We start from the raw sequence: 20,472 nt of genomic DNA on the forward strand, positions 1-20,472 counted from the left end.
ATATCAGCTGCTATAGGCGTTGTGCTCCCTGTAGTGTTGGGCCCTAGGCCCACATGGTGGAGTAAAGCATGACACACGGACACCAGTTAGGGATTGCAGATCTGGCCACGAGCACGTGCGCTCTGGCTCTTTTATTACCAGCGTCACCTGACCCAGTGACGTCTGTGGTGGGTGGGTGTTTAGTGTAGGGTTACACACAGAACAATCAGACTGTGTCCTAGCAGGACACTACACTCCCGTCCTAGACCTTGACATTAGTGTATATGAAATAGAATTTTTTTAAATTATTATTTCTGTGTCCATTAGAAATACTTGCGTGGGGTTGGTCTGATTTGTGTCCAGTGGTTGGATTCATATTTCCTTTGACAATGAAACTACTTATTGGATCCGGTGTAAACCTCCGCCCTGGATTGACAAAAAATATTAATGTGGTTGCTTTTTCTGCAATAACAAAACGTTTTTATCAGATTTCCTTATTTGTGTGGGGAAATTCATTCTCTTTGCATCTTATTCCCCACTCGTTAAGGAATCACATTTGCATAAGTATTTAAATGATGTTGCTGTTCATTCTCAATTGTTGCATTTAATGACAGTCTGCAGGGGTATACATTATGTTCCTACAGATTAAATTTGTCAAACAAAGAGTAAGTTACCCATATTCAGACTTAGATACATCAGCCATAGCTTTCAATTTTGTATTTTTGTTTTGTATCATAAGCATATTGAGCATGTGCAAAGTATGACTGTACATTGGTTAGTATTCTGCAGCTAGAATAAAGCTGTGTATCTTGAGCAGCACAACAGAAATATGCGGAATATGCTCAAATATTGCACAATCATTTTCGGTCAATCCACATTTTCAAAGATCCATTAATGCAAAACAAATAACGGTATGGAAATGTTTCTGTTGTTTCACAAATTCTCATATTTGTCACTGTCTTTGATCACTAAAGGCCAGATTTACTAAGGGGCTGATTACGATTCTGGTGATCTTCTGACCACCAGACTCTTGGTGGCGCAGCAGTGGTGGTCCACCGCTTTGCTGATTACGACTTTCACCGTCACATCGGTGGTGGACTGACGGCTGTGCCTGGGAACAGTTGTTCACTAGCGGTGGAGCAGCTGTGTCACAATGAGATATGCTGAGTGGGGACTGGCGCAGTCCCGCTCAGCTTATTATGAGTTCCTGCACCGCAAGTAATTTAATGGCGGAGCCCTGCCATGAAAAGGCTGGCAGTGCAAAAAAAAGGGTCCCTACAGCCCCCCAACGACCACCCCACCATGGGGATACAGGGGACACAACATGTGGCCTCTGTCTGTAGTCCCACAAAGTAGCAGCACAGCATTGACGTCCACATCCATGCTGTGCTGGAAGTTTTTTGCCTTTCCCATTACAGTGCCTGTTTTCCATGCACCATGTGAAGGGCAGAGGACAGCCGCCATATCACGAGTTGTACTCGTTCAGTTTGTAATACGGCGGGTGGTCCTTGCACGGGTTTAGCGCAGCTGTGCCAGCAGAAAGCCCACGCAACTGCGTCAAACTCATAATCGGGCTCTGTATTCTCATGCAATGCAGCGCAGCAGCCAAAAATGCTGTAATGTGTTGCATGAGGAGAGAGCAAGAAAGTGCCATATCTACAGATTTATGGCTCTCTCCTCCCCTCTCCCTAGCACCGGCACAGTATTTTGCCACTCACACACATTTGAGTCATAGTGCAAGGGTGTGTACGTGGGTCTAGCATAGGATTTGTACTGGTTCCCTTCCAGTAAAAATGATATGCCTAGGCAACTTTAAAAACTTTTCTCACTTTTTTATGCATGCTGCACAGTGCAACACATCTAAAGTAGGGGAAGAAAGAAGAGAAAACATTTCTTCTATTAATGCCTATTTTCAAGTGATGTTAATTTTTTATGTAAAACCCTGTCTGAAATTTTTGGTAGACGGACCAACGTTGTAAGGCCCCCTTGATGCTAAGTACTTCAAAGCAGCTATTTGTGTTACTCTTAGGCAACTTTTAGTTACTTTTGTGTTTTTTTAGTCAACTTTCCAACACAAAATAAGTTTTGTGCTGGAAAGTAAATACCCCCAAATAATGTGCGCTGGTTTGCTTCACTTTTGTGACGCAAACACAGCGCAAAATGTTGGTAAACCTGGCTCTAAGTGTGAGACAGATTGCACGTTAGAACCATTCTGGCATGCCAAACTCGTGTTTGTGTGAGTGATTTCCTTAATACCAGAAAACCTAGGATAAGTGTAGCTGCAGTTCTTTTTTTACTTGTGTGGTACGGGGATTAAAAGAACATTGTTGGGTCAGCATGATGACGTCTTTGGGAGGCTGCCCCACATGTTATTTATATCTCTCTCCAAAATCCAAGAACGCATAGTTGCACCCTAATCTCTGCTTTGTGGTGGAGAGGACGAGGGCTTTGGCATGAAGAGAACGTTGCCCTAAAGCTCCTCATAAGACATGACACCAAACTATGGTGATCAAATCCAAACTTGCAGGGTCCGGCCTGGTTTTGCAATGTTTGTATTATCAAATTCTGTAAAATGCAGCACACCCCACTTTTCAAAGAGAGAAAACCTATAAACAAAAGTAGGTATGTTTTAATGTGAACCTCTGCAGCATTAGTTTGCAGCACTCATCGTAAAGTAACATGAATAGCGACAACAACAAAAACAAGCCTTTGCAATGCAATAGGTCTCACAATTGCAAGATTTTGAGCTATTGGCATTCTAAATGACAATGCCTTTTATTTATGTGTTCATAAACCTGCAATAATAGAAGGCATTGTCATTTACAATACCAATAGGTCAAAGTTGTAAAATGTGAGACCTATTGAATTGCAAATGCTTGTTTAAATTGTATTTACCGTCCCGTTTCCGAACAGCAAACGCACACGACCGCCCCCCCCACACACACACAACTCCACCCCCCATCGCCGGCCACGACTGGTTGTTCCTGATTCTAAGTATTACATGCAAGGTGGAGTTGGTGTAGAAATAGTTGCTACTAGTTGGTACTTGATTGGTCCAAAAACTTTATGATTGATGCCGATTATCCCTGCTTGGGACGGTTTTGAAATATCGTAAACAGATTTTGCTGAAAAGTAAGAATCACATTGCATGCTGGGATATTGAGTACAGAACACCCAAGTAGGGATGTAATGAACACGCTTGAGTTAAATACACGATGCACTTTTTAATCACTGTGGGGCATGAGGAGGACGATGGTGCACGTTTTGAGCCAGCCACATTGGGTGGCTTGGATTTATTTCTGACATTGCACTTCAGGAAGAATGGGCACATGTCTACATTTTAACCACTTACACAGCTGTATTAATCTTTCCCTACATTTGGCCTTTTGGGAGTGTCACTACTGTGTAACTGATTCGTTTTCATGCTGAAAAAAGCCTGAGAGAAACTGCAGCCCGATTGGTGAGGTTCGAGAGGAAACAGAGGTTTCCTCAGATCTCGGCTGGGGTCTGCAGCCTCAGAGTGAGGTAAAAGTGCTGCTGGGCAATGCATCGTCGGTAAGCAGGCAGCACAGGTAAGTAGCCGTCAGGGTGCCCACAAGCTCTATGCACAGGGCACTGCTGTGCGGGGGCTTTATTGTATAGTACCTTGCCACCAGGGCTCTGTGGTCGGGCCTCTGCTGTGCAAAGTCTGTGGTTCTGAGACAGAAATCTCTGCGTATCAACTGTTTCCCTTCTCCCCAAGCACTCTCCCAGCTGGCCACTTGAAGTGCAAACAAAGTGAGGGAGAAGTGACACTTAGAACTGAAGCACACTGCTGTCCAGTATACACACGAACTGTAAACAAACAAAAATCCATAAGCAGAATACCGCCATACAGTGGGAAACACCAGAATATTAAACGCACACAAAATGCTCACAGCGTCTGCAGACAAAAAACGCATTGACACAGAAACAGAAGTATACAAATAAAGACAAAAACAGTCACAAACAGTATGCACATAAATACATATGTGCACAAATATACACAGAATCAGTAACACTAACATAAAGGAACATACACAAAAATGACTAAAACATATTAGGAGGGAGAAACATACACGTACACAAAGTGAACATACATGCTAAAGCACACAAACAGGTTAAGAGTAGAAACGTACATAGAGACACATACAAACATACACACACATGGACAGTATACAGAGAATAAGACGTCTTCCACGTAATCTGTCTCAGGCACTGAAATAAACATGCATATCTCACCTGACACAGATACAAGCCAGTTCTGTCATCAGAGCACTGTAAGCGGGCGCCTCCATAATAACACAATGGAAAATCATCCACTGAGGTGTACTGCACAACGTCATAAGAGCGCCAAGTGTCAGGAGCATTGAGTTGTGATGGCCACGGCTGACTTGTCCATGTGACGACCAGGAGAGATAGAGGCACCAAAAGACTTGTTCCCTGCACAGGCACCATCTTTTATAATGACGGCACCCGCGCTTAGACTTTGAACATCATAAGCTAAAATGCGGGTGCCGCGATTGCTGTAAAAGTAAAGTTTTTTTTATTCCTTTACTTTTAAAGCTATTGCGACACCTGCGCTTTAGCTTAAGATGTTCAAAGTCTAAGCGCGGGTGACATCATTATTAAAGAACAGATCAAATCAAAAAGTAGCTTTATTCGATAACAAGTATCTTAAAAGCAATAACATACATACAATCAACATAAAATACAAGTTATCAGATGAGCCATGATCCATGATCTAAAAATAAAAGATACACAATCCATAAAAATAGTAAGTTCAAATTTCCAGAGGAAACTACTAGCAGACTATTTCAGGTAGAAACTTGGTGCAGCCATAAGATAAATCAATTCCAGCGTATTTAGTTAGGAGGATATAAAGTGATAGTGCAATAAAAAATGCGCAAAGCACTTAAAAATATAAAAACACACTAATTCATTTAAAGTGGAACACGTAAAGATTTAAACCTTACTATCCATGCACAGCCAAGGTATTTGGCCATGCCACAGGCCAGGAGGGTCTGCGCATCCATTTTCAGAATGCGCAAGGCAACACTGTGTTCGTGGGTGCCCAGTAGACTACAGATCGGTTTTAACCATCTCATTCTTGTCTTCTTTTAGGCAGGGCAGGCAAACATAAAATGAGCCACGCTTTCAGTTGGAGCCGTACAGCAGGGGCAGTCCGCTGTTGACTGATGCGGGGTACTCCACTTTGCAGTTGATTCTCGTATCGGGAGTGTGCCTACCCTGAACTGAATATAAAGTGCCCTGTCTCCTGGCGTCTGGATAAAATCTAAGTAGGGTTCTAAAAATATGAGCTGCTTATGTGAATAAAATTCCTCTGTGAGCCTTCCCAATCTCGAGTAACTGTGCTCTTGTGCATCTACCCAAGTACAGTAGCGCTTTTTAAGATCAGCCTTACTAGGTGGGGTTTGTGTTTCCCACAAATGCTTAAAGCCGAGCGCTAAGACTAACTTTTTTAGATTGAGTTGCCAGTTAATTCTTTGCTTGCCATCCAGGACCATCAGTTCCGTGAGCGCGGAGGCATAGCTAGCAAGCTCAGGGGTCCGACGCAGGCGAGCTCAGAATAACAAGGGCCGTAGCCTGGCTATATCTTTAAAAGAGCGCCTACCCATGTCGCTCATCAAAGGTTTTAATGCTGGGAAGCATCACTAGATCTCTAAGGAATTTGTGCTCAGATCTACTGATTCCATCCACATTATCGAAGCCCCATGGTTCGTCACCATAGAGGGCTGAGATAACTGCTTTGGCTGCATAGATCGTAAGAGCAGGAGCCACAGGTCTGCTCTGAGAGGAGAGATGTTCTCTGAGTAGTGTTCCTACCACACGCTTGTGGCTTAAAAGCATTTAATCGATGTGATGCCGCCAATGCATTTTCTCAGCAAGCTGAATACCTAAATAGTCGAACGTTGAGACTCGCTCTAAGCATGTTCCATCTAGTGTAAAATTACTTTTATATGACCTGTAGGGATTAAACACCATAAGCTTAGTTTTGGAGGTGTTAACAACCAGCCCCCTGGACTCACAGAAGAGATGGAATCTGGCTAAGAGATTCTGAAGCCCAGCCGGAGTTTTAGACACGAGGAGAGTGTCAACCGCGAACAGCAGGGTAGGAACCCTGTCTCCTGCCAGGGAAGTGGCATCCGATGGAAGTTCTTGTAAAAAACTAACCACCCTATTGATGAATAGGGAAAATAGGGTGGGCGCCATTACACAGCCCTGTTCCACTCCTCTATTTACAGGGATCCTAGTAAAGAACAGTAAATATATAAAAAAATAAAAAAGTTGGCGCCAGCTTCCGGGATCATAAGGAAATAAGCATTTGCCCATTTTGGTACATGCGTAGAATATAAGGTTGCGCGCGCACGTTAATGCTCCCTATTTTATTTTTTTTAACTATTCACTGTGTAAGCGTAAGAAGACTATAGTTAGGCAGTGCTGCTTCTGGAATGAACGGAAGTTACGTATCGGCTGAAGAGCCAATATTAAGCTTGATAACATAAAAAATTTACAAATGAAAAGCAGTGAGAAATTACCCTGCAATAGGCAGACTTTCACCATGCATATCGATTACTAGATGTCTCTGCGAAACAGAGCATGCGCGCTGCCAAGGCGAGACCTAAAAATTGTACTGTAGTGACTCATTGCTGTCCGTTTTCGGAGGATCTTTTAGTTAAGGTATCAGACAGGAAGCCTGGTGCCTGGAAGAAATATTTGACATCTGTAAGGGGGGCAGATGTTGAATCTAAAGCTTTAAGGAAATGGTCAGAGCAGGAAAACTGTGAAATCTCCCCCCGTATCTGGACCACCATCAATAGGATCAATTTTAGCTCTTTAAGAGGGGCAAACTTGCGCAGGGTGTTATTTTTTAGTAAATGCCTGCTGTATCGAACCCCAGTTGCCCTCGCAAAGATGTACCCCAGTCAGGAGGCGCTAGGTGGCGCCAAACCAAGATGGCCGCACTAGAGTGAGGCTCCCGCCAGATCTGGCACTAATCATTATCCTACAACATCCTGATCGGTAATACTGGACCGAGACCCCCCCCACTGGCTCCGTTGTGGTGTCCTGCACGCAGCGGTGTAAAATTCGCCCGTTTTGCGCAGCAGCTTGCCCTGGGAGACGCCGTCGATTCGTGAGCGGCTGGAGGTGTCGAGGCGATGGAAGCTGCCAGCCGGGCCTGTGGACTGGGACAGACCGGGGATCTGCGGCCTCTCCGACAGCGCAGTTGAACATTAGCCAGAAGACTGAGCCCTGGTCCCCCCTCTCCTTCCCCCCCGAAGACCGACCTCGGAACACACTGCGGCGGTGATCCCGGTGAGTGACATTGGCGGAAAGCACGACCAACGGCTCTCCTTTCGGCCGGAGGCGGCGCTGTCCATTACCGGCGCCTGGGAAGAGTGTCGCGGAGCTGCGGAGCACTGAGACGGTGAGGGGGTGAGAGCGGACGCGCTGAGTGCAGCCTTCTTCACGGTGGGCACACCGGACCTGAGGGGAGAGTTGCGGTGAAGCGGAGCATGTGATCGGTGAGGGGGTGAGAGAGGACACACTCCGTGCTGCATCTACTCCCGGTGGGCGGCCCGGCCTGGGGAGCTCCGTATCTGCGCCCTGCTGGAGCGTTGCGTCACCCCTGTTGAGACAGCGGAGCCTGCGCCGGCCTGGCCGGTACTGTAGTGAAGTCTCACCCACCGAACTGAGCCCCGCGTCCCCCATACACGCGCTCCATCACTCGGCCGGTGTGGGGCCTTGCACCTGTGGCCTGCGCGCCCCGGGCCTGGTGCCACTTCGCAGGGCCGCGGAGGCGCGAAAATTCCTGGCCTAGCCGGAGTCACCGCAAGCCATCGCAGCGCCGCCTGCTGGGTGCGCGCCTTGAGCCCCTGAGGAGACAGTGGCTATTATATTAAACTGAGCTGGTTCCTTGCCTAGGGTACGAAGGGCCCCCTCTCCAAGGAGGTCCAGTGAACACTGACCGCACAACCCTCGCGTGGAGGTGGAATCAGAAGCGCCTTCTGACCCTGCACTAGGTGGTTTCCACTGGACGGCAATATAGAAAGAGGAGGGGCATCATAGCGCGCTGGTCGCCCCTATACCGGGCCCAGGCGGACTGTTGCTAGCGCGGGGTGTCTGCTTGCACCTACCATCTACCCATCCCCTCTAACCGAGATACTGGCGACCTCTTCACTGGCGGCGGCCCGGACTCCGAGACGCGACATGGGGCGCAACGATGCCAGGCAATCCAAGATACCGTTTGAGTCTAAAAAACATGCCAAAGGGACGCCGGACGCGGAGGGGAGCCCTGCCGCGCAGGCCCCCCAGGACGACGATTGGAAGACGCTTCTGCTTGGCATGAAGCAAAGCCTATCGACCATTGACGCCAAGATCGACACCATTAACACCCGTATGGATAGTGTCGTGATGAGACTGGAACAGCATGACACTCGCATCAAAGAAACCGAAGACAGGATCTCTGCGCTGGAAGACGGGGCGACGACGACCACCAAGCAAGTCTCGCAAATGGATAAACTGCTCAAGGTAATAGCGGACAAAAATGAGGATTTGGAAGCGAGGTCCAGGCGCAATAACATCCGCGTCCTGGGCCTTGCGGAAACAACAAACACTGGAAAACTGGAGATCTTCATGGAAAAACTGGTGGTGGAACTGTTCGGGAAAGATTCCTTCTCCCCGCATCTAATAGTGGAACGGGCACACAGATCACTTGCTGCGCCTCCTCCTCTTGGGCTGCCCCCGCGCCCTATCATCGCCCGCTTCCTGAACTACAGGGACAGAGATGCAGTTCTTCGTCGCGCAAGAGAGCTGGGCACAGTAACCTATGGCAACGCAACGCTGTCCTTCTTTCCTGATTTTACCCCCTCAGTACAAGATGCAAGACGCAAATTCGCCGCCGTGAAAAAGAAACTACAAACCCACGAAATCCCGTATGCCATGCTTTATCCTGCAAAGTTAAAGATCACGCACCGTGGCACTCACCACTTCTTCACCAACCCACAACAGGTGGAAGATTTTCTAAAGCTGCAAAGGAAGGAAAGACTCCGGGAAGAGAGGGAGGAGCGACGGTCCAGGTCACAATCTCCGTTATCCCAACAAGACTAATCAAGACAGTCCTGTATTCATCGTGGCACCACCACCGATAACGGCCCTCCTCTGGACTAGATGCACCACTTACTGGTGAGGTAACACTTCACATTTTTTCTCTCACCGATCTACAACATTGACAAGTGCCGGATCACCCACCTCCGTCCCACGACCGAAGTCTGGGTCTTGTCCCAGATGCTAGTGGGTGCAAGTAAGGAGGTGGAGGGCAGGTCTGGCGCCCCTTAGACTACGCCTCCGATGGGCGATCCCCATAACACCTTTCCCCCTTCTGGGGTCAGGGTTACTGTAGTTCTGATACTGATTTTGGTTCTGTTTGGGATGGGGGAGGGGGGGTGGGTTCTGAATGCCCGGCAAGTTGGGGAAGCCGGAGTGGGAGGGCGGAACGCATGCACTGCCTCAAAGATTATCAGTGCACTTGATACTCTAGTGGGAGGCGGACATTTCAGTGTTGCGGGGTGGAAGTTGATCCGGCCTGTTGGGGTTGCCGGAGGGAGGATGGGAACGGGAGGTCGGCTAGTTCCTTACACTGTTTTTGGTCAATGGGGGTTGTGTCCCGGGAGGGGGAGGTCCCAGGGTGGAAGGCTGGGTAATGTCCTAATTTGTCATTCGGCTGATACTTGTTTGATGCTTGTTGCTACACCTACTTGTTCAATTTGCTTGTCACTGAGGGGATGGGGACGTAACTGATTCGCCACCTGGGCTCCAGCTCCAGGTGTTGTCATGGAATGTGCGAGGGCTTAATAACCCTAGAAAGAAAAGACAAATTTTGGGGTACCTGGACAGACATGGAGTGGCTATAGCTCTTCTACAGGAGACTCATCTACTGCCAAACGGGTCCCCTCTTTTCGCATCCAAATGGGCCTCGGGCAGGGTCTTCTCGTCTTACTCCAGTTATGCTAGAGGGGTCACGATCCTTGTTCGTAGAGGGGTGGGGTTTACCCCAGCGGGCACAGACATGGACAGTGGGGGGAGATACTGCATGGTCTGGGGGAAATTGTATTCTCACACAGTGCTCATTGCATGCTACTATGGTCCGAACACGGATGATCCGTCTGCACTACTCACGTTGTGGGGCAAAATTCAAACTCTGGGCATAGCTCATGTAATACTTGGGGGGGATTTCAATACAGCCGTACAGCCTGTTCTTGACAGATCGCACCCGCAATCGACGCATTACACAAACACCCAACGCTCCCTACTGGGCATTCTGGAAGATCACCATTTAGTTGACGCCTGGAGACACTCGCACCCCACCATGCGCCAAGGTACTCACTATTCAGCAGTTCACTCTACCTGGGCTCGCATAGACTACATCTTCCTTACGGTAGGCCTCACACCCTGGGTAGTTAACACCATGCACCTGGCTCGTACTTTTTCGGACCACTCACCTGTCCTCCTTACTCTGCGCGTCCCCCATGAAGTCTCCCCTTATTTAAGCTGGCGCCTAAACCCCGCGCATCTTGCAGATTCAGCCATTAAGTCGGAACTGGAGATGGACATACAGGACTTCTTCGACCGTAATATTAACTCTGTTGGCAGCCTCACTACTGTCTGGGAGGCTTTCAAAGTCACCGTTAGGGGCTGGTGTATTTCCAAGGGAGGGGGAGTATTCAAATCCCTGCGGGGAGAGCTGCGCAAGTTAGAGTCCGAGTTACGCACACTTGAGAGGGAAGTCACCTGCGGCACGATGGAATATGAGAAACGTGCTCAGCTCAGGGAGAAGATCAATGAATATTCGGAAGCGGCGGATAAAGAAAGTCAATTCCGAGGTAAACCATACATGGCGCGCATATATGGCGAGGGGGACAGGCCGGGTAGGGCCCTGGCCACGGCCGTAAAACCCCCTAGACATTGCAATTACGTTACTTCCCTGTGCGATGACCAACAGGTGCCTCAGAGGGACCTTCCGGGACAGCTCCGGGTACTCACGAACCACTACAAGACGCTATACTCCTCACAAAGGCGAGTGCCACTGGAGCTTCATACATACCTAGATGACACGGCTATCGCTTGATTGGGCCCGACGCAACAGAAATTCTTACACCTCGAGCTTGAGCTAGAGGAAATAAAGGACGCCATTATGTCTATGAAATCTGGCAAGTCTCCGGGATCGGATGGGTTGCCGATAGATTTCTATAAAACCTACATCAACATTCTTGCCCCCATCCTGAAGCAGGTGTACTACTCAGCACTCGAGGAAGGAACACTGCCCGACAGCATGAGAGAAGCACTGATAGCGTCACTGCTTAAGCCAGGTAAACCTCCGGAGCTTTGTGACTCCTACCGACCCCTGTCACTTTTAAATACTGACGTTAAAATACTAGCCAAAGTACTCGTGACGCGCCTGAATCTTCTTATGGAGAGGCTGGTCCTCCCAGATCAGGCGGGGTTTGTCCCGAATCGTGCGACTTCGCACAATCTTCGTACCCTGCAGGCTGTCATGCAAGATATAGATCCCAACTGTGAAGCAGCTGCAATATTCTTAGATGCTACCAAAGCATTCGATTCCCTGGAATGGGATTACCTCTTGGCGTTACTGGAACGGATGGGTACTCCATTCAGCTTTTTAGATTGGATCAAACTTTTGTACACCAAACCACGGGCTTCGGTACTCCTAAACGGATCCCGCTCCGCACCCTTCGAGATACATAGAGGAACCCGGCAGGGTTGCCCATTATCTCCAGTATTATTTGCGATAGCAATCGAACCCCTGGCAGCCAAACTCCGCCAACATCATAACCACAGATCCCTGATATACCCGGACCGTCAACTGCTCATCTCCTTATACGCGGATGACATGACTTTATACGTCCATAAACCGCGAGATAATCTCAATCCCCTACTGCGCGAGGTTACCAAATTTGGTGCGATAGCGGGGGTACAAATCAACTGGTCCAAATCAGCCTTGTTCCCCCTCACTGACAACACTCCCCAGTTCCCCCTTGACTACCCGCTAGTATGGGCACAAGACGAGATAAAGTACCTAGGGGTCATCATGACCAGGAACCGTGAAGCTCTGATCAGGGTGAACTACGGTACGGTCCTTGACAAATTAACAGACTGCATAACGAAATGGGTTCATCTCCTGTTGTCCATGGCGGGGCGCGCATCCATGATCAAAATGGTCATACTCCCTAAGCTGCTATACCTTTTCACCAATATTCCCTATAGTCCAGGCCCACATTTCTTTAAGGCGCTGGAGTCCCAGCTCTCCCGACTGATATGGGGGGGGAAACAGGCTCGGCTAAAACTGACGACGCTCATGTTACCTTACCATCAAGGTGGATTTGAGGTGCCGAACTTCCGATTATACTACGACTGCGCACAGGGCCACTTTGCTTCCTACTGGCTACACCCCCCGCCCTTCATGGCGCACCTTGCTGTGGAGGACGGGTATATGAGACCAGAAAAACCATCAGGGTACCTTTACAGGGAGGTTAATGTAACGGATTGGGACCCATCCACGGTAGATTGTACAGTACGAGCCTGGCGTAGAATTGCGGACCGAATGGGGGTGACCCTTATGTATTCCCCAAGAATGATTCTGGCATATGACCCTAGAGTGAGCATTGCCCGAGAGGAAATAGGCCGTAAACTGCTCTCCAAACTGGCCCTTTACAAATGGGGAGACTTATACGTGAATGGCCAGTTTCGTACAAAGGCTCAATTTTTCGGGGAACACACGCCTTCTATTATGGACACATTCCTATACACGCGGCTCCGGCAGAATATCAAATCTGTAACACTGGAGTTCCCGGATGAGCCGGAGACTTTTGCGCCCCTGCATGCACTGCTACAACAGGACACCCCGAAACACGTTGTCTCCATGCTCTATAACCACGCGTATGCGTCCTCCGCTCCCCCAGACCTGCGTGCCAGACGTGACTGGGCCGCGGACCTAGATCCTCCCCTTTCGGACGAACAGTGGGAGGACAGCTGCTCCCATACAGTTTCTGTGACGGGAAATGCTCGCCTTAGACTGATCCACTATAAATTCCTACACCGCCTCTATTACACTCCCGCCAAGCTGTGCCGATTTGGTCTTCGAGAGGATGATCGTTGCGCTAGATGCAGGCAAGCAGGAGCGGACTTTATGCACTTAGCGTGGTCATGCCCAGCAGTCGCGTTGTACTGGACGCAGGTGACGGAGGCCATGTCCACAATGGTAGGGATAGAATTAGAAGCCTGTCCCAAGGTTGCATTATTGGGACTCCCCACCGCAGCAAATAACAGATTCCGGAAGTTCACTGCAATGGGCTTCCTACTTGCAAAACGCCATGTGGCGTGCAGATGGGGCCGGGGCCGTGCCCCCAAATTCAAATTATGGCTGGCAACAATGTCAACCTGGCAAGACCAGCTGCACAATTATGCCGAATTACTGCCACATAAATCTCGTCCCAAGGATCTATGGGGCCCGCTCTCCGCCTATCTGCTCCGCGCCCAATATGTTGCTGAAGCTGGTAATGAAGACCAGAGGGAAGCGGGGCGGGATGAGCAACCCCGTGGACTACACGGCACCTCCTCTCAGTCGTAAGGACGAGACGCGGCACGCCTGCCACCCGCCCGCTGGAAGGCACCTAGCTGGGATTTATTGCCTGCTATGCTCCTCTACGCGCGATACCTAGAGCCAACGTGGGGGATGTATGGGGTAGCCCGCAGATCATTCCTGGTGCACACGAGAGACGGAGCTGTGACCCACTCACGGCGTTGTTTGGTCCAGCTAATCTCCTCCCTCACCCCCCTCACCCCCCTCACCCCCTTGCCCTCCTTCCTCTCCCCCCCCCCTCCCTCCCCCCCTCCCCCCCTCCTTCCCTCCCTCGCGCATTGCACATGTTTCGGCATTTCAGGGGGAACACCGCCCCCATACCAGGAGACTGGCATAGACTATACACACAGCCCCCCCCCCACACCCCCTCCCCCAGTGGGAAGTGCATACCTGACCGTACACCAAGGTGTGCAACCACACACACACTCAATCTACTGCTCAGAGTCACACCATGCCGGACTTGGAATCCGGAGACCCTGACTACCACACACCCCCACCGGGGACCTCTCACGGGAAAAGGACTGACCTCCTTAGTTCTGTAACGAGTTGTTGTTAATGTTAAGAGTGCGACAAAAAGTAAAAATTAGACCTCAAGAAAGTACGAACTGCAACTCACAGATAGTGTGCTTGCGGTAATACGCTTCATTCTACAGCTTTATATAACAGTTAACGCGGCCGGCCCAAGTGGGTTGTAGGCGACATGCTGTGTACGTATTTGGCACTGAGCCCAAAGTCGGAGAATATGCTTGATCTATGTACTGTCGTTGCCGGCCTGACACATTGGGTTGTAGGCACAAAGCTGTGGTTTACCTCTGTAATAACAATAAAGGTCTTAAAAAAAAAAAAAAAAAAAAAGATGTACCCCAGTCAGTCTTCCCAATGTTTCCAATGTCTGAATTATCCTGTTGCCAATTGGTCACATATCATGCTCCGCTGTCCAAAGATTAATGTGTTCAGGGTAGAGGTATTTGTGTATATCGAAAAGGAATGTAATTTACAGTTGGATGTAAATGACAGGTTAATTTTATTTGGCTATGATCCGGATCTCCCTTTTTTAGATTCAGTGACTAGATTTCTATGGCGATTGCAAGGTCACTGGTCCGACAAAATTCGCGTTCCGACTCAATTCCGTCACCCTTGGAATGGGGGCAGAAGATGAGAAGGGTGCAGAAAAGTGAATATACCTTCGCAGTAAGAAATGGGGGTCTTAAGAAATTTAATAAAACATGGGGTTCGAGCTTTGATTAAAGCAGAGGGTGAGGTAGCAGTTGTTTGTTCTTTGGTGGAGGGGGAATGAGACTATAGACCTCGTCAATTGTCTATTTATCTATTTATTGTGTGAATGTTTACAGGGGGCTTTTTCTAAGGGATATTTGTATTTTTGTACCTGACTAACTCCTTTTTATGAAATGTATAACAAGTTCGTGATGTGGGATAGTGACTCATTGCGATTCATTTTGTGAAAATAGATTTTCATTGTTTAGTTTTTTTGCTATGATATAATGCTGCAATACGTAAATGTTCATGTTTGACAAACCTTGGCTTCAATAAAAAAAAAATAGTAATAATAATAATGAAGCACAGGTATAAGGAGCACAGAGTCTGCTCATATAAAGATGTGAGAAACAGCGAATCCAAAGACTAGTAACTAGATCATTAGGAAACTAGAGGGCCAGTGTGGGGAGGCTGGGATGAGCAGTACACCTTTCTAAAGGAGCAGATTTCGTTTTGTTAAGGAGTAAAAAGTCTCTTGTGTGATTTGAAGCATCGCCCTGCATCAATTTCACCTCGGTAAACGATGAGGACTAACTTTGCTCATGTCCTCGCCAGCCTGTGTGAAATAAATCATATTTACTGTCAAAGCCACTTGCCAACTGGTAGATTTTCAGTTTCAAATTGTGGGGTTCTATTCATGAATGGTATTGTGCATCGAATTCCCTCTTAACACTTGTTATGCATTGTCAATAACTCATCTGACCCCGATGAAGATTCGAGAGCATCATCTGCTTCATCCCACTCAAGGGAATGTAATTGACACCTTTCTCTTTTCCCGCAGGTGACGGCCGCTGGAGGATATCTGACGTTCACTGTCTCTTACGACCTTCTTGGGCAGAAGGAATTAGGCGACAGGCCAGTCCAACCGCTGCAACACTCCGATGTAATCATAGAGGTGAATAATGCCAGATATGCCTACTTATTTTTTCGTGTTCTTTGTTAGTGTGTATATATGACCATAAAGGCTCACTGACCACTGCAGAAAGAAATAACATAGGGGCATATTACCAAGCAATAGCGATAATTATCACTATTGCTTGGTTAGAGACAAAAATTTATCGCCGACCTGCGGCGAATTTTATCGCAGATAAACCCTGGTATTACCAAGGTTTATCGCAAATGCAATATAAATCGGCCGCAATGCATGAATATCGCTGAAAAGTCAGCAATATTCATGCATTACAGAGCTAATGCTCTTAGCCATGTTATCCACCTCCCATTGGACAACATGGCTAAGAACTGCTCAGGGCAGGTGTAAGCTTTTGGAGGTATTCGCGCTTTGCGCAAATATCTCCAAGAGTTGGTAATAGGAGATAGCGATGTCAGCGACTGTTTCCATTCGCTAACATCTTGGCACGCCCACTTTGCATGTCATTAGTGATACATTTCTCTGACATGCAAAGTGGGGCCCAAGATGGTCGCTATCTCCTACTAGCTGTCGCTAACTAGTGTTAGCGACAGCTCGGTAATAGGGAGATAATTTTATCTCCGCTTTCTTGGCTTTTAAAGCCAAAAAAGCAGAGATAAACCCCCTTGATAATAATCCCCATTGTACTGATAGGGAATACCAAACAGATATTCTGTACCCTCAGTTTTGTGTTTTACCAGTGTGCAGCAACCTTCTACAAAGAGATGTTTGGCCTGGAACTGGCTGGGTTTTAAATTGACGGTCTGAGCTTCGTTCAGGAGTCTAACCTCTAAATGCCACAAATTTGAACCTTGATGCAAGTGAGGTGCATATTTCAAAGTTCATATGGTTTGGACTTAGTTGGTAGGAACAGCCAGTATATCTCTGAATGCCATAGGAGCAACTCTAGTATGACGTGCTGTACATTGAACAGTATTGCGTGGCTGGGGTCAGGTTGAGACAAGGGGCCTCATACACGAAAACTGCATTAGGTAAAAGGGCACACAATTTACGCACCTATTTTGCCCGAATGCATTCTTATTTTGTGAAGCGACATATGTACTAACATGTTCGTTCATAAAATATGTCATTGTACTGGCTAGCAAATCGACATATCTCATCGGTATTGATGAAGTAGATCACAAATTGTGACTCCCTTTGATTGGCTACAATCACAGGCACGGTGACCAGCTGGAGTCTGCAGACCACTCCCCTTCCAAGTAGCAATTCCTTATGCTTCCTAAACTTATTTAACAATTTGAAAAACCTTTCCCACTTTGATAAGTGGCTTTGGTATATTCAAAATAGTGGTTTAGAGGGTGCAATCCCTCAGATTTAGGTAATCTGACGATTTCGCAACAATTAAACCACTTTGTAGATGAGGCCACAGGTTACAAAAACCAAGATTGATGGACAGAGGTGTCAACATTTAATCAAAACAATACCTCATACAGATTGTTGTTCTATATTTACAATCTATCACTTATATATGCAGCTTGAGAACAATACAAATAAAGTGATGTCTCTAAAATTATATTACTGTATGGAGATGAACAGAATTGAGTTAACACCCTCCAATCCGTGTTTTAAAGTGAGTGATTTAGGCAGCAGTTTAACTATTCCCACTGTGGTTGCTCAGAGCTTTTCTAGTCCAGTCTTAAAAATCCCACTGTTTAAATACTCCCACTTGCCTCCGAAATGCTAAGCAAAGAGTTCAAACAGTAAGTATGTTCAGCGTGTTTTTTGTAAAATGACCAAGGAGAGCTTAGAGTTGAAGACATTTTGTAGTGGATAGTTTCATTTGGAAAAATATTACCTAGAATCCAAGAGTGAGGTACTGTAAAGTCGGCAGTGGACTTACTGCTTGCAGAAAGGGAGGCATCTTTACAAAGAAGAGACAAGGTACATGAGATCCCACTGTTCAGGAAGAAAGAGGAAAAGTTAAAACATGCCTGAGAAACAGATGACATTCCGGCACATAGAAAGAAGCCAGAGAATGAGATATACAGGTAGTTAGGGAAGAGAGTTTGTGTGAATAAGTTGCAGTGTCCACATTTGCAGGGCAACTCTGTACTTATATATTTTACACAGGAATACGAAGAAGCCTAAATAACATCAAATATGTTGTCTTGGGTGACTGAGGAACTTTATAAGTGATAGGACGTATACTCAACTGCAAGTTGTATCAAGCAATAGGCATAGGGAAGAAGCCTGACCTCTTCCATGAGGGTTTGCAACATTTCTTCCTATGGAAAAAAATGGCAAACATTAAAATATCCATGCAGAGATTTGCAGTACGCGTCCTGGGTCATTGAATACATGACACCAGGAGAGCTTCTCAGTATTTTTAGAGCACTGTGAGCTGCAGCTGTATACTCTTCAGTTGTTCATTTTGACAGGTGGCGCAGGCCACAAGATCTTGGCGTGAATGAATGCGCTCGCACTCATGAAGAGCCCAAAAACTTCAGTGCAATAGCGTATACTGAAGTGGCATAGAGTGGAGTGGGGTGGAGTGGAGTTGCATTAATTGGAGTGGAGTACAGTGGAGTGGTGTAAAGTGGAGTGGAGTAGAATAGAATATCTTAGAGTGGAGTGGCATAGAGTGGAATAGTGTAAAATTGTATAGTTTGGAGTGACATATGGAGGAGGGGTGCTGAGTGGAGTGGCATAGAGTGAAGTGGTGTAGTTTGGGGTGGCGTAGAGAGGAATAGCATATAGTGGAGTTGCGTGGAGTCACATGTCTTATAGTACAGTAGAGTGTTGTGTTATAGAGTGGCATGTCGTGCAGTGTGTTGCAATGGATGCGCTGGGACTGGAGTGGCATAGAGTTGAGTGGTGTAGAGTGGAGTGGAATAGAGTCTAGTTGCGAAGGCAAAGAGTGAAGTGGTGAAGAGTGGGATAGCGAAGAGTGGAGTGTCATTGAGTGGAGTTGCATAAAGTGGAGTGCAGTACAGTAGAGTGGCATACAGTTGAGTGGGGTGGAATAGAATATCTTAGAGTGGAGTGGCATTAAGTATAATTGTGTAGTTTGGAGTGGCATATAGGGGAGTGGTGTTGAGTGGAGTGGCATAGAGTGAAGTGGTGTAGTTTGGGGTGGCGTAGACTGGAGTTGCATTAAGTAGTATGTCATACAGTACAGTAGAGCCTTGTGTTATAGAGTGGCATGTCGTACAGTGTGTTGCAATGGATGGGCGCAGACTGGAATGGCATAAAGTCGAGTGGTGTAGAGTCGAGTGGTATAGAGTCGAGTGGCATAGGCATAGAGTGGAGTGGTGAAGAGAGTAATAGAGAAGAATGGAGTTGGGTAGAGTGGAGTGGCATAGAGAGGATAGCATACAATGGAGTGGCATAAAATGGAGTGGCATAGAGTTGAGTGGCGTGAGCACTGTACAATGGAATTGCATAGAGTGGAGTGGCATATAGTGAGGTGGTGTAGAGTGGAATAGTGTACAGTGGAGTGGTGTAGAGTGGAGCAGCATAGAGTAGAATACGGTAGAGTGGTGTGGAGTGGCATTGAATGGAGTTGGGTAGAGTGGAGTTGCATTCAGTAGAGTGATGAAAAGTGGAGTGGTGTACAGTAGAATAGCTTAGAGTGCAGCGGCGTAGAGTGGAATAGTGTAGACTGGAGTGGCATGCAATGCAGTGTCTCAGAATGGAGTGGCATCGATAGGACTAGCTTAGAATGAAAGGGTATACAATGGAGTGGCATTTTTTTGAATTGGCTCAGTTTGAAGTGGCATAGAGTGGAATAGCATTACATTGAGTGGAGTGGTGTAGAATGGAGTGGTATAGAGTGGAATAGCGTAGAGTGGAGTGGCATAGAGTGGAGTAGATTTTCATGGTGTGGAAGGGCGTAGAGTGAAGTGGCATAACTAGAGTGGTGTACAGAGGTATAGTCTTCAAGAGAATGACGTAGAGTGGAGTGCCTTAGATTGGAATAGCATGAAGTGGAGTGGTGTAGCATGGTGTAAAGTGGAGTAGCATAGAGTGGAGAGGCTTAGAGTGGAGTTCCGTAAAGTGGAATAGCATAGTGTGGAATGGTGTAGAGTTTAGTGGCATAGAGTGGAGTGACAAAGAGTGAAGTGGCATAGAGTGGAGTCATGTGGAGTAAAATAGCATAGAGTGGAGTGGTGTAGAATGGAGTGGCGTAGAGTGAAGTGGTGTAGTTTGGGGTGGCATAGAGTGGAGTTGCATTGAGTAGTATGTCATACAGTACAGTAGAGCCTTGTTTTATACAGTGGCATGTCTTACAGTGTATTGCAATTGATGGGCGCAGACTGGAGTGGCATAAAGTCGAGTGGTGTAGAGTGGAGTGGAATATGGTCGAGTGGCATAGGCATAGAGTGGAGTGGTGAAGGGTGTAATAGTGAAGAGTGGAGTTGGGTAGTGTGGAGTGGCATAGAGTGGATAGCATACAATGAAGTGGCGTAAAATAGAGTGGCATAGAGTAGAGTGGCGTGAGCACTGTACAACGGAATAGCATAGAGTGGAGTGGCATATAGTGAGGTGGTGTAGATGGAATAGCGTACAGTGGAGTGATGTACAGTGGAGCAGCATAGAGTAGAATAAGGTTGAGTGGAGTGGTGTGGAGTGGCATTGAATGGAGTTGCAT

At 47.3% G+C, this 20,472-nt stretch overlaps 1 protein-coding gene across 7 annotated transcripts in view; it reads left to right on the forward strand.

Moving 5' to 3' along the window:
* LAMA2 (laminin subunit alpha 2) overlaps nt 1–20,472 on the forward strand; it is a 3,430,794-nt gene that overhangs the window by 1,249,881 nt on the left and 2,160,441 nt on the right. For all 7 annotated transcript variants that reach the window (XM_078648920.1, XM_078648921.1, XM_078648915.1 and 4 more), the window contains exon 13: nt 15,735–15,848. In XM_078648920.1, the coding sequence (XP_078505046.1) occupies nt 15,735–15,848 (114 nt within the window). The remainder of the gene's footprint in view (nt 1–15,734; nt 15,849–20,472) is intronic.

Source organism: Lissotriton helveticus, chromosome 6, assembly GCF_964261635.1.
Source record: "Lissotriton helveticus chromosome 6, aLisHel1.1, whole genome shotgun sequence".
Lineage (NCBI taxonomy): Eukaryota > Metazoa > Chordata > Amphibia > Caudata > Salamandridae > Lissotriton > Lissotriton helveticus.